Source organism: Culex pipiens, chromosome 3 (assembly GCF_016801865.2).
Source record: "Culex pipiens pallens isolate TS chromosome 3, TS_CPP_V2, whole genome shotgun sequence".
Taxonomy (NCBI): Eukaryota; Metazoa; Arthropoda; class Insecta; order Diptera; family Culicidae; genus Culex; species Culex pipiens.
The window spans coordinates 182,954,442-182,968,698 of record NC_068939.1 but is presented as its reverse complement, the minus strand read 5'-3'; the positions used below and the strand labels follow the sequence as shown (position 1 = coordinate 182,968,698).

General features: G+C 42.3%; 1 protein-coding gene across 1 annotated transcript; it reads right to left on the bottom strand.

The window, feature by feature from the left end:
• Window positions 1–1,129: 1,129 nt before the first annotated feature.
• Window positions 1,130–12,910, bottom strand: LOC120420634 (golgin subfamily A member 1). The gene is made up of 8 exons (XM_039583710.2): window positions 11,760–12,910; window positions 11,284–11,706; window positions 11,114–11,212; window positions 2,261–2,424; window positions 2,044–2,193; window positions 1,868–1,988; window positions 1,469–1,804; window positions 1,130–1,410 (listed from the first exon to the last, which is right to left on the bottom strand). The coding sequence occupies exons 1-8, from the start codon at window positions 12,285–12,287 to the stop codon at window positions 1,243–1,245; spliced, it is 1,989 nt and encodes a 662-aa protein (XP_039439644.1). The 5' UTR covers window positions 12,288–12,910; the 3' UTR covers window positions 1,130–1,242.
• Between the last annotated feature and the right edge of the window lie 1,347 nt (window positions 12,911–14,257).

The following is a 14,257-nucleotide window of genomic DNA, read 5'->3' as shown; positions in this document are numbered from 1 at the left end:
CTGAGTTTTTGAATACATGGGATTTATTCAGAAATTTAAATGGTAAAACAGTGTAAAAATATTTTTTTTTTTACCAAGAATTTTTAGATTATTACATATTTTTGGTGTACAAATATCACGTGTCTAGCTTGTTCAACCGAAACTTTGGCAGGTTTGTGATTGTGAATGATTTTAATTTCTGAATAAATCCCACATATTCATAAAATCGGTAAAAACTTAATTTTCAAAATGTTAAGCGGTTTGCAACCTTCTAAAAAGTTGTTTCTTGTCTTATTTTGCACATTTTGATGAGTAAATGACACATGAAACACATCATTTGACAAGTTTTCTGGACTGTTATTTAAAAGTTTCCAATAAATGATTAAGGATTTTAAAACAAAAAACTTAAAATATAAATATCTCCGAAATTTCCCGATGAAACATTTCGCTCTTAGAAGCATTGGAAAGCTGAGATAATTTCCTATAAGACACATTTAATAGTAGCAATGACTTTTTTTTCTCCTTAAGGTTGCCCAGAAAACACGCCGTGGCGGGGTGAGGTTGTAGAGGGCTAAGATTAGATTTCCTTTGCGATATCCTGAAATAAAACTTCAATTTTGTTGTAGCTTGCTTCCGTTTATTATTTCAATGCAAAGTATAAATACAGCAAGTTGATCTATCACTGTTCACTACACATTTCGTTTTATTGTAGAGCACATTACTTTTTTTTATATTATCAAATAATAATAAGGAACAAAATTCAAAACTGTTGCTTGAGCTGAAATCAATAAAAAATCAAACTAAAAACAAGTCTAACACAATACAACAGGATCACAAATAATACTTTTACATTGCAACAAATTTTAAGCTAGTAGGAATGTTGTCGTGTGGCTCACTCAAGCATTTTTTTTTCGAGATACGAGGCAAAACTGCTTTGCAGTTTTTGTTTTGTTTTTGGGGATAATACTTTTCAACTCAATGTTTCATACTTGTGTAGCAGTTATTGCATTTTGTGTTCCAGTGTGATTTGATTATGCATTAGAGTGGGGGCACTGCTTTACCAAACTGATTGATTCCATTTTTTTTTCTTCAAAATATCTGTTCACTTTCCTAGTTATTGTTACTGTGAGATAAATATACTGTGTGATAAAGAGTTGCGGTTCAGCTATTTAACTTCATTTTTGTGTGTGTTTTTTTCAAGCCTTAAGCGGTTGTTGTAATATGTGATGTGTTGTTTCCCGGAGGAGGGAGGGGGCAGCTAACTTAGCTGTTTGGTGGTATCGTTGAGAGGGCATTCTGGGAGTGTTGTTGGCCAGGCCGGCTACCGAACCAGCTTATCTTTCGCGTTAGCGTGTCTTGCAGCAGTTTCTCCTCTTCGAAGCTCAGCTTTAGCAGCGCCGACACCGCTTTGATCAGATGTTTGGCTTCGACCTGGGGGAAAAATGGTGTTATTTATGAGCTATTGAGTCTTATAAATCAACCCTCCTACCTCACGACTGGTGAGAAACTTTATTATCACATGTTTCAAGTATCGAAAGTTGACTTCGTCCATTACGATCGTACCACTAGCAGGGTTGGGTGAACTTTTCTGCGTTCCATTGTGACTGGCGTGCAGATTTATTGTGGTCATGCTGCTGACATTATGGCTAATGGCGGAGCCATTTTGCTGCTTATTGCCAACCATTTCTTGCTTTTCCCTCGAATTTGAACGTTCCAAGATTCGATCCGAATGGTTCGTTGGCTGCGTACCATTGTTATTGTTGTTGATCTCTTCTGCAAGGGTCTTCTTCATGTCCACCAGTCTCTGGTTGAGAATCTTTATGATCTGTTTAAAAATATATTTAAAAATATTTTTCAAACTGCAATCAAATCGATCAATTCAGCATACCTTATTCTTATCAACTAATTCCACGTGTAAACTATCTAGGGAAGCCAGCTTGGCATTCTGCTCAAGATTTGTGCTCATCAGTTCGTCGATCTGCTTGCGAAGCTCATTTACGGTGTTTAATCTTTAAAAAAATCTCTTATAAAATCATCAAATTTGAAATGTTTCAACCCGGTTACCTTTTGTCCAACTCGCGCTGCAGCAAACCGACCCGTTCGTGCAATTCCTGCGCCTCGTCGCGCTCCTGTCGAAGCTCCTGCCGCAGAATCTCCTCCTTTTGTGATATCTCCGCGTTTTTCATCAGGATCGTAAGTTTTTCCTGGTTTTCTCTGAAAATCAAAAAAATCATATTTGATTCAAACTTCTTCAAAAAAATCTGAATTTTTTAAATCTCACATTGCCAGCTGACCCGTAAGCTCCTTGATGCTTTCGTCCTGCTGCAGCATCTGGGACTTGTATGCGGTTAGCGAGCGGTCCGAGCCCTCGAGCGAGTCCAGCAGCCGGTTCTCCGTTTCGGTGAGGTTGGTTTTGATGCTGTTCAGTTCCACCTGCAGGTGTTCCTGTGGGTGCGGGATGGTTGAGTTTGAGTGATCCCGAATACCATTTGGAAAAAGCAGTTTTTGTGTTTTTTGTTCAAGCAAAAGTTAGCAAAATTCAAAAATATGTTTTCCAACTGTTGGTCCTGAATATCAACACTAAATTTTTCTTTTGTAAAAATTTTAAAATTTCACACCTGTCCCATTTTTTGTCATTAGCTTCAGCTTTTTTTTATGTTCATTTTTCAGTTGTGGTATCTCAGAAACGGAAACATAAATTTTCAGAGAAAAATTACAGGGAATCTTTCGTTTTTTTTTCATAAAAGTGGATTCAGTAATCAGCGGAATTTTTGACAATTAAGATCCAGTTCAGCTTTTTTTTTTTCTTCACGAAACTGGAATCATCGCAGCCATGGCAGGCACAAACATGGTACAGTCATGCCTCGGTTTAGCACCGCATATGGGGGATGCAAAACTGAGGCGTGCATAACCGAGGCACATTTTTTGAAAACACTCAAAATTTTCACAAAACTACGTATTTTTGAGAAAAAAAATACTCAAAATTTCAGTTTTTACAATATGCGTATCATGAAAAAATACTGATCGTTTGATAACCATATTTTAAAAACTGAAATTTTGAGTATTTTTTCGAAAGTTCATAGTTTAGTGAAAATTTTGAGTATTTTCAAAAAATGTTGTTGTCACATTCGAAATTTATGAAAAAATCCTGATCGTTTGATATCCATATTGTAAAACTGAAATTTTTAGTATTTTTTTTTCGAAAAAACGTAGTTTTGTGAAAATTTTGAGTGTTTTCAAAATAGGATGTTATAACATTCGAAATGTATGAAAAATTCCCGATCGTTTGATACCCATATTGTAAAAACAGAAATGTAGAGTATTTTTTTTTCAAAAATTCGTAGTTTTGTGAAATTTTTAAATATTTAAAAAAAAATTGTTATAACATTGGAAATGTATGAAAAAATCCTGATCGTTTGATACCCATATTGTAAAAACTGAAATTTTGAGTATTTTTTGGAAAAAAACGTAGTTTTGATTTTTTTTAGTGTTTTCAAGATAAGTTGTTATTAAATTCGAAATGTATGAAAAAATATCGATCATTTGATACCAATATTTTAAAAACTGAAATTTTGAGTATTTTTTTTCAAAAATACGTAGTTTTGTGAAAATTTTGAGTGTTTAAAAAAAATGGTTTTACATTCGAAATTTATGAAAAATTACAATCATTTGATACCCATATAGCAAAAACAATATATTTTTGGTTTCTTTAGAGAAATAAAAACGCATTTTCAAAATACAGGAAAAATACGTATTTTTGTGAAAATTTTCATGAAATTATAATTTTGATGGATAGCTGGCATCATCACGGTTCCAAAACACTTTTATTTTTTTTAGTTTACATGATTTTTCATACGTATAAAGCCAATGTATCCCATATAGCCAAAATCCCATAAGCTCTGTGCTTCAGTTAAGCACTGGGCCGTGCTTAACCGAGGCAGCTGTACGAATCAAAACCGGGGCAGTGCAAAACCGAGGCGTGTAAAACCGAGGCATGACTGTATAAAAATATTAGAAAATATGTATCTGGGGAATCGAAAGGTATTAAAGAGGCCTTTCCAATGAGCCTAAAATATTGAAGTTCTGACAACCCTATCAAAAGTTATTAGCACTTAAGTGTTATTTATACACTTTTTGGAGGCCGGATCTCAGATATTTCAATGAAAATGATGCCTGAGTCCCTTGTGCGACCCGTCGTTAGTTAGATAATTGAAAGACTTTTTAAATGAGCCTAAGACATTGAAGATCTGAACACCCTATCAAAAGTTATTAGCACTTAAGTTTTATTTATACACTTTTTTATGGTTGGATTTCAGATATTTCAATGAAATCATATCCGGGTCCCTTATGCGACCCATCGTTAGTTAGATAATTGAAAGACCTTTTAAATGAGCCTAAGACATTGAAGATCTGACCACCCTATCAAAAGTTATTAGCACTTAAGTGTTATTTATACACTTTTTGGAGGCCGGATCTCAGTTATTTCAATGAAAATCATGTCCGGGTTCCTTATGCGACCCTTTGTTAGTTAGATAATTGAAAGACCTTTTAAATGAGCCTAAGACATTGAAGATCTGACCACCCTATCAAAAGTTATTAGCACTTAAGTGTTATTTATACACTTTTTGGAGGCCGGATCTCAGATATTTCCATGAAAATGATGTCTGAGTCCCTTATGCGACCCGTCGTTAGTTAAATAATTAAAAGTCCTTTCAAATGAGCCTAAGACATTGAAGATCTGACCACCCTATCAAAAGTTATTAGCACTTAAGTGTTATTTATACACTTTTTGGAGTCTGAGTCCCTTATGCGACCCATCGTTAGTTAGATAATTTAATAATAGAACTTTCAAATGAGCCTATAACAGCAATGATCTGACATTCCTTTCAAAAATTATCAGCACTTAAGTGTTTTCATACAATTTGTAGAGGCCGGATCTCAGATATTTGCATGAAGATGTTGTCCAGATCCGTTATGCTACCCATGATAAGTGGTAAGAATAACTGAGTTAAATTCATAGAACACTGAAAGAGCAGATGTTGCTATTTTGGATAAAATTACTTCATAAATGTGAGGAAGTGGATTAAGTAACGTTCGATTTTAAAATTTGATAATTTAATCGGAATCTTATAGAATTGTTATGATATTGCCAGACCCCTCGTCATTACACTAACACTCACTCACACACTCGCAGCACTGGACGCTTGAGTCAGTCTCTCTCTAGTTCTCGCCGTGCTAAGATCGTCTAAATAAAGCTAGTATTAAAACGCTAATAACCGGTCTTTTGGGAGAACTTAGAACATGGTGTCAGAAGCTGACGCAAGCTTCTAGGTCTTTTCGGGCGTCATTTAGTGAAATCGCGGAAAACGACCAGTTTTTTTTCCTACGAATAAAGTGTTCATTCGTGTCGAGTCGCTTCGGCGGCCATATTGAGAAACTGAACTGAATTGACCAACGACGGCGGCCATTTTGAAGCAAAAGTCGCGTCGTTGGCCATTGTGAAAAAGTGACTGTGTGAAAAATAACAAAGTGAATTGAAAAAAAGAACGCTTTCCAGAATGGATGCGGATCAGTTTAAACAGTTTTTGGACCAACAAAAATCCATAATGGAGCGTCTGCTGGCCAAACTGTCGACGGAGTCAACAGGGGCGACCGGATCCGCGGCGAATCGTGGCCAAGCATGCAGTGTTCCAGTACCCCAGCCGTCGCCGTTGTCTCTTGTGGGGGACATGGCCGAGAACTTCGATTTCTTCGAGCGCAGCTGGAATAACTACGTGAAGGCTAGCGGCTTGGACAAATGGCCGGCAACGGAAGCTCCCCGCAAAGTGAATATTCTGCTGACGGTGATTGGAGAGCAAGCCAGGCGGAAGTTCCACAACTTCGAGTTGACAGAAGCACAGCAAGGAGACCCGAAAGCAGCACTCGAAGCTATCAAAGCGTTGGTCGTGGCCAAACGGAACATAATTGTGGACCGCTTTGATTTCTTCTCCGCCGCACAATCAGCTAGTGAGTCCATCGACGACTTCGGTGCCAGGCTCAAGGCGCTGGCCAAGCTAGCGAAGCTCGGAACCCTGGAACCAGAACTGCTCGCTTTCAAAGTCGTCACATCCAACAAGTGGTCGCACCTGCGCACAAAGATGCTGACAATTTCGGACATAACCCTCGAGAAAGCCATCGATCTGTGCCGTGCAGAGGAGATCGCAGCTAAACGATCCCAAGAGCTGGGAGGTTTCCTGCCAACGCCAGAAGTCAACAAGATCAGCCGAGGGAGAGGAGACCACAAGCAGAAGACGTTGCGCTGCAAGTTTTGCGGAGGCTCTCACGAGTTCACAAAAGGAGCATGCCCGGCGCTTGGCAAACGTTGCCACCGCTGTAAAGGCAAAAATCACTTCGAAACAGTCTGCAAAGCTAGCTCGAAGGGTCGGAAGTCGAAGCGGGTCAAGGAAGTGAAAGACGACTACTACTCCGAGTCGGACACAGCGTCCGGCGGCAGTGAATCTTCCGAAGAGTCTGCAGAGGAGTGCGAGATTGGCAAGATCTACGACAATTCGCAAAACGGCGGTTGCGTTCTTGCTGAACTGGACTTGAAATTCAACAACTCGTGGGAAACTGTGCTCTGTGAACTGGACACTGGGGCAAATACCAGCCTGATTGGCCTGGACTGTCTCAAGAAACTGACTGGAACGGACAATCCCGAACTGCTGGCGTCGAAATTCCGCCTGCAGAGTTTTGGTGGAAACCCCATCACAGTATTGGGCCAGGTGAAGGTGCCGTGTCGGCGGCCGAACAGGAAGTTTTCGCTGGTTCTCCAGGTCGTTGATGTCGACCACCGCCCCCTACTGTCGGCAAGAGCTTCACGCGAACTTGGGCTGGTGAAGTTTTGCAACGCAGTTACCTTCGAGGAGCCAGTTCAACCAACACCGCCGTCGCCCCACTCTGAGAAGCTGTTCAACATTTACCGCGTGAAAGCTCAAGAAATCGTCAGCAGCCACGAAGGCCTCTTCACGGGCTACGGAAAGTTTTCCGGCACAGCGTCGTTGGAAATCGACGACAGCGTCACACCGACGATCCAACCGCCTCGACGGGTTCCGATCGCGATCCGAGCAAAGCTGAAGGAAGAACTCGAAAAGCTCGAAAGTGACGGCATCATCGTGAAGGAGACGAAACACACCGAATGGGTAAGCAACGTCGTAATCGTCCAGCGAGGCTCTGGCTTTCGTATTTGTCTGGATCCGGTTCCGCTGAACAAAGCTCTCAAGCGGCCCAACCTCCAATTCGTAACCCTTGATGAAGTGCTTCCGGAACTGGGCAAAGCAAAAGTTTTTTCCACGGTCGATGCCAAAAAGGGCTTCTGGCACGTTGTGCTGGACGAGCCCTCCAGCAAGCTCACCACCTTCTGGACACCGTTTGGGCGTTACCGCTGGATTCGCCTTCCGTTCGGTGTTGCACCAGCGCCGGAGATTTTCCAGATCAAACTCCAGGAAGTAATCCAAGGTCTCAAGGGAGTTGAATGCATCGCGGACGATTTGCTGGTGTTCGGCGTGGGCGACACGCTGGAGGAGGCCCTAGCTGATCACAACCGCCGCCTTGAGAAACTTCTTTGTCGGTTGGAACTCCACAACGTGAAGCTTAACAAAGCCAAGCTGAAGTTGTGTGAACGGTCCGTCAAATTCTACGGTCACGTCCTCACCGATGAAGGTTTGAAGCCGGACGAGTCCAAGGTTGCTGCGATACGTGACTATCCCCAGCCAAAAAATCGCAAGGAGGTGCACCGGTTTGTTGGCATGGTCACGTACTTGGGGCGCTTCATCAACAATCTCAGCGCCAACTTGACCCACCTACGAATGCTGATCCCGGAGTCGGCAACTTGGAAGTGGACATCTGTGGAAGAGAGCGAGTTCAACAAGGTGAAATCGTTGGTTTGCGACATCAAAACACTACGCTACTACGATGTCAACCAGCCAATCACCATTGAATGTGACGCTAGCAGCATCGGTCTCGGTGTGGTCGTGTATCAGCGCGACGAAGTGGTTGGATACGCGTCGCGAACCCTCACGGCAACTGAACAAAACTACGCGCAGATCGAAAAAGAACTCCTGGCGATACTTTTTGCCTGTACCAGATTCGACCAGCTGATAGTTGGAAATCCAAAAGCGACCGTCAGGACCGACCACAAGCCACTGGTGAACATCTTCAAGAAACCGCTTTTGTCAGCACCACGGCGGCTGCAACACATGTTGCTCAACCTACAGCGGTACAAGCTGTCAACGGAGTTCGTTACGGGAAAGGACAATGTGGTTGCGGATGCTTTGTCACGTGCACCAGCCGGTGGAGCAGAAGGAGACGACTTCTACAAGAAGCAGGACATCTTCAAGATCTTCGAAGAAATCCAAGAGGTGAAACTCAGCAGCTTCTTAGGTGTGTCGAGCGCCAAACTGAACGATCTCATGCGGGAGACTGAAAAGGACACCCCACTCCAGCACGTCATCGGCTACGTTCGAGGTGGATGGCCTGCCTCTGCCGATCAAGTTCCGGACGCCGTCAAAATCTTCTTTGGATATCGGCATGAACTATCTACCCAGGATGGGCTGGTCTTCCGCAGTGACAGGATTGTGGTCCCATATATCCTCCGCCGGAAGATGATCGAGAGTTGTCACGCAAGCCACAACGGCATCGAAGCAACACTACGGTTGGCAAGGGCGAACCTGTTCTGGCCGGGCATGACGTCAGAGATCAAGAACGCGGTGAAAGGGTGCTCTGTCTGTGCAAAGTTTGCCGCGTCTCAACAAAACCCTCCGATGAAAAGTCACGAAATTCCGGTTCATCCGTTCCAACTCGTGTCAATGGATGTCTTCTTCGCTGAGCAGAGCGGCGTCAAGCACAAGTTCCTGATCACCGTCGATCACTACTCGGACTTTTTCGAAGTGAACCTGCTGAAAGATCTGAGTCCGGAATCCGTGATCAACGCCTGCAAACAGATCTTCGCGAGGTTTGGTGTGCCCCAACGTGTCGTCACCGACAACGGAACCAACTTTGCCAACCGAAAAATGGTGCAGTTCGCCAACAACTGGGACTTTGAGCTTGTCACGTCGGCACCACACCACCAACAATCCAACGGCAAGGCTGAGGCCGCGGTCAAGATTGCCAAGCAGCTGATGAAGAAGGCAGCTGAAAGTGAATCCGACTTTTGGTTTTCGTTGCTGCATTGGCGAAACATTCCGAACAACGTCGGATCCAGTCCAGCATCACGCTTGCTGTCCCGTTCAACTCGCTGTGGTGTGCCAACTGCCGCAACCCACCTTGTGCCTAGGGTGGAGGAAGATGTTCCCGCTAAAATTGAAGCCAATCGGAAGCGATCGAAGCTGTGCTACGACCGAAAGGCACGAAACTTACCGGAACTGGAAGTTGGATCCCCGGTATACGTGCAGCTGAATCCGGAGACTTCCAAGCTGTGGACACAGGGCACCATCACGAACCGACTCAACGAACGCTCATACCAGGTGAACGTGGGAGGTGCCGATTACCGCCGATCGCTGGTACATCTGAAGCCGCGTAAAGAACCCGCTACGCTGCCTGACCGCCAGTCGTCATCCTGCGTGATGAGTTATCGGGAGGAGGAAACAACCGACGAGAACGATCACCAACAGCTCAACACCCGGGAGGAACGCAGAGAAGCCACGGTAGACGAAACCGTTTGTCAACAAGGTCAACAAGCCGTGCAGCCGTGCGTGCTGCAGCCTGAAACGTCAACGCTTGCGGAAATGTCAACACCGAGGGAGTTGGCTGTTACACCGTTGCCGATCCGACAGGAGCGGCAGGAGAGGAATCGGACGATTACACCGCAGAAAGTCGAGCGACCGAAAAGGGTTACCAGAATTCCAGAGAAGTTTAAAGATTATAAGTTGTAGTTTTGGAATATTGTTTTTAGAGAAAAGAGAGGATGTTATGATATTGCCAGACCCCTCGTCATTACACTAACACTCACTCACACACTCGCAGCACTGGACGCTTGAGTCAGTCTCTCTCTAGTTCTCGCCGTGCTAAGATCGTCTAAATAAAGCTAGTATTAAAACGCTAATAACCGGTCTTTTGGGAGAACTTAGAACAAGAATACTAGACTAATAGTTTTTGAAAAAATGTAGTTTTTTTCGATGATGAATACGTCTTTTCTGAATTCTGAGTACGCTATCAAATCAGACGTCCAATTTTTCATAAAAGTCCCTTTGACACCAAATTTCCATATCATCACCATTCCATGCTGTAAATTTATGAGAACACGTATTTTTTCGAATGTTCAAAAATGGAAGGGCTCCTCCGTCACGAGTTAACAAAAACATGAATTCGAGATCAGGGACAAAAGTGACCTCTTGGAACTAAGTTTCACGTAAATCGAAGAGGGGTCGGGGAAACTTCTTGTACATAACAGTGTGGATCCCATGGCTGAAAGTCCCGTCACAGTTTATAATGTAATTCCAATAAGACTAAACATGCAAGTTTAGGCAACAACAAGAATCGAAACAATCAACCAAGGTGAAATGTTTCACGATTTCCAATAAGACTTGCGTACCTTGAAACATTTCACAGTCGTCGTATGACATGTTTCATGATTTTGGCTAAAATCAACCTGTCTTGCGTATAGTTTTGGAAGCTTATGAAGAGAATATTTTTTATACAATATTTATACATGTGCGAAATTTGTTCAAAGCAAACAAGAGGGCAGAGGAAAAGTAATAGTTTTAGTGCAGGAAGAAACGGAAAATAAAACAATAAATTTTAAAGCTTTTGTACTGCGTTTTATTTAGTAACAAATGATAAAAATTAACGAAATGACACTGTAAATAATAGAACTAAACAAAACGTGTTAGTAAAATATATTATTAAATACTCTGTACTTTAAGGAAGCTTCTGTTTTTGGTTACTGACTCACGTCTAGCTTGAAAAAGCTAAAACCAAGCGTATGCTTTTACTGATAAGAACGGCCAGCCTAAATGTGCAGCAAACCAGAACTCTGATAAGAGCCAGGTGTTAGACCGGTTCCGCCGTTCCGGTAGTTGTGTGTTAGTAACATGACCCTGTATCACCTTAAACAGTGTGTGCGTTTGTGTGTGCGTGCAGGTCACTTGCGTTTACTTACGAGTTTGCTGTTCATGAACGTCACTTCCTCCTCGTGCTGCTCGCGTGCCTCCCGAAGGGCCGAGTTCAGTTCGTCAATTTCTTCGCCCATTAGTTTTATCTACGAGAGAAAAAAAAACAACAATAAATGTATCGATAACGAGGAGCTTAGCTTATCGCGGCGCGTTCTACCTTGTTGTCCCGCTGGGTGACCTCGTTGCGGGACTTTTCGAGCTCGAAATCTAGCTGCTTGCTACGCTCGGCGAGCTCGTCGCGAAGACGGAGAGCTTGGTACTTTTCTTTGGTTTCCTCGGCGACCTGGTGGGACAGCCGGTTGACCTGGGTTTCCAGGGCCAGGTTCTGGCCGCTCCAGCTGCTCTTGATGTCGGAGAGGTGCAGGTGGGCTTCTTCGAGACGTTGTTCGAGCATTTTGCGCTCCTGGAGAAGGGACTGTACCTGGTCGTCGGTACTGCCGGAGGTGAGAAGGGCGCGGCTTTCCTCCAGAACTTGGATGCGGCTCTTGAGGTGGCGGTTCTCCTCTTCGGCGGCGGCCAGCGTCGACCGGAGGTTGTTCCGCTCGATCGTTGACGAGTGACGCAGGTTGGCGAGATCATCCTGGAATAATGAGATTGAATTACTAGAGCATGATTCCCTATTTGAAATAATACCTGAAAATTCTCCATCATTGACTCAATCCCCCGAAGTCGGCTTAGCTCCTGCTTCAGCGTCTCAACCTGTTGCTCTGCCGTCTTCTGGTGTGAGATCCGATCGACAGCTTCCTGTTCTCGGAACAGTAGCATACTCCTAAGTTTCGAGATCTCCTGCAGCTGCAGGTTCTGAATTTTGTCGTGCTCCTCACGTATCAAGTCCTTCTGCACCTGGGCAACCTTCATCGACTCCTCCAACAGCTTGTTAGCCTCTTCCAGCTTAACCTTCTCATCTTCCATGGCACGCGTTTGATCGCGCAGCTCGTTGTACTGCGAGATCAGTTCCTGCAGCTGAAGCCGGGTCGCGTGCAGTTCCGCTTCCTTCTGCTCCAGCAGGCTCAGCTCGTCCATGCTGTTCAACGACTCCGGTCTACTCCGCTGATATCGCTGGGCAGCCGTCAACCCACCCTGGGACGTACTCCTCGACGGCATCGAGCTCACGTCGCTGCCCGTCTCCTCCTTGATCTTGTTCTTCAACGAGGCGAACATTGTCGCTCAGCGCTCGGCGACCTCCCTCGAATAAGAAATACAAGCTTTCTCAATCCAGCCCCAAGTTGCCACTGGCGGCGTTGCAAAACATGTTCAACTCCTCGCGCACCGAATGCCCAATCGAAAACAGAAGAAAGTCTGTGTTCTCGGCTCTTGCTTGTGCAATTCGTGTGGCGGCAGAACTTTTTGTGTGATTATCGAGCGAACGGAATTTACTCAAAACAATAGACCCATTATTAATTGGTTTGTTTCGATAAGCGCGCTGCAACTGGTTTCAGTCACACTCGAATCGACCACCCCCTTCTGTGTTGATATTTGTTTTAGTTTTCTTCTTCGGTCGGTCGCAAAATGATGAAGAAATGAAGGAACTTTTTGTTAACTCATTCAAGGATGGAGGTGACAGGGCGAGAGAAAATTTCAAGAAAATGGCACTGGATTTTCACTATTATCACTAACCGGATCGGCTTGGCGGGACTAGACTAGAACATAGGGGAAGCTTAAACTACTAAAGTGACTATTTCGGACCGTTCTGCAAGGGCAAAAGTTGCAGAAACTTATACGCTACAAAGTAATGCAGGTTTCCGAAGAAACAAACTGTGATGAATTTTCATCAATGACACTTTCTTATTGGAGTGAATGAAGTGACGTTTAGATTTTTTTTTGCATTCTGAAATATTTCAAGACATGTTTCAAGCTTGCGATGATGATATGAAGGTGGCTCTTTTGTCGTAGAAATTAGTTTGTTGAAAATGGCGGTTGAATGAATTTGTTGATTCAAGCTTACATCGCTGAGGAAAATTTTAATTTACAAATATGTTTCAAAATATGATTAAATATCATCATAAAAAGAAATAAATTACACAAAATAATTAATTCTAGGAATTTGTCATGAACAAAATTAGTGAAATGTTCAATTTGTTCTTCACCTTTCTGAATTAGACAGTTTTGTTTTGAAATTTCACGAATTTTTCATATTTTAACATTGAAAATCGGACCATTAGCTGCTGAGATATCGACATTAGAAAATGGTGGGTTGTTTGGATGAAACTTAGAAAACATCAATTTTCTTGTTTTTAAACCTTTTTTTATCTCAGCAACTAAGGGTCGTAACAACAAAGTTCTAAAAGCAAAATATAAAGAATTTTCTCAGCTTTTCAAAAAATTTTTTTTCAAAGGTGGTCATACATGTGCACTGATTTTAAAAACGAAAAACGGCGACTATTTTTAAAAAAAGTTACCTTAAAATGGCTTTAACTAGAAAACGGTGCACTGTATTAAAATTTCACTAAAGTACTTTTTGATTGCCAATTTGATTTTACATCGAAAAATGAAGTTGAATTTTTTTTTTGACCGATATTTCGATTTTTTTTTCAAAAAATCAGTATTGATTCAAAAATTCATAACTCGGTCAAAGATTGCACAACCTGAAAATGCACAACCTGAAAATTTCTGAAAAGTTGGCATTTGATGTCCTCTAAAACATATATAAAAAAATAATAGTGTTTTTTTGCAAATCAAGTTTTAGTGACAAAAAGTTAAATAAAAAATCACCAAATTTTTTTTACCGTGTTTTATTTTTTTCCAGTGTAGTTCGTATCCATACCTACAACTTTGCCGAAGACACCAAATCGATCAAAAAATTCCTTCAAAAGATACAGATTTTAGTTTGTTCATACATCATTTTTGTATGGACAGCTGCCAAATTTGTATGGAAAATTATATGGACAAACTAAAGATGCAAAATGGCTTCTTTGAGCATACCGAAGGCACCAAAAAAGTTTCAGTCGGATTAAAAAATACAAAAATTAAAATTGAAGAAAAAAGACCGATTTCGTAGATAATTGCTCTTATGGTTGTTTGTCTTGTTCAATGCAAATTTGTCAATTCTCTAATTTAATGTTATGTTTACATTGGATCTTATAAATGATTTTTTTTACAGTTTTATGATTTTATTTTTAAGGAAAAGTGTG

Excerpts from the sequence above, each read along its gene's own strand:
- LOC120420634 (XM_039583710.2), bottom strand. The coding sequence starts at position 12,287 with ATGTTCGCCTCGTTGAAGAACAAGATCAAGGAGGAGACGGGCAGCGAC. Across the intron at positions 2,425-11,113 it reads CGTTCATGAACAGCAAACTC|GAACACCTGCAGGTGGAACT; the intron begins GTAAGTAAACGC and ends CCGCACCCACAG. Across the intron at positions 1,805-1,867 it reads AATTAGTTGATAAGAATAAG|ATCATAAAGATTCTCAACCA; the intron begins GTATGCTGAATT and ends ATTTTTAAACAG.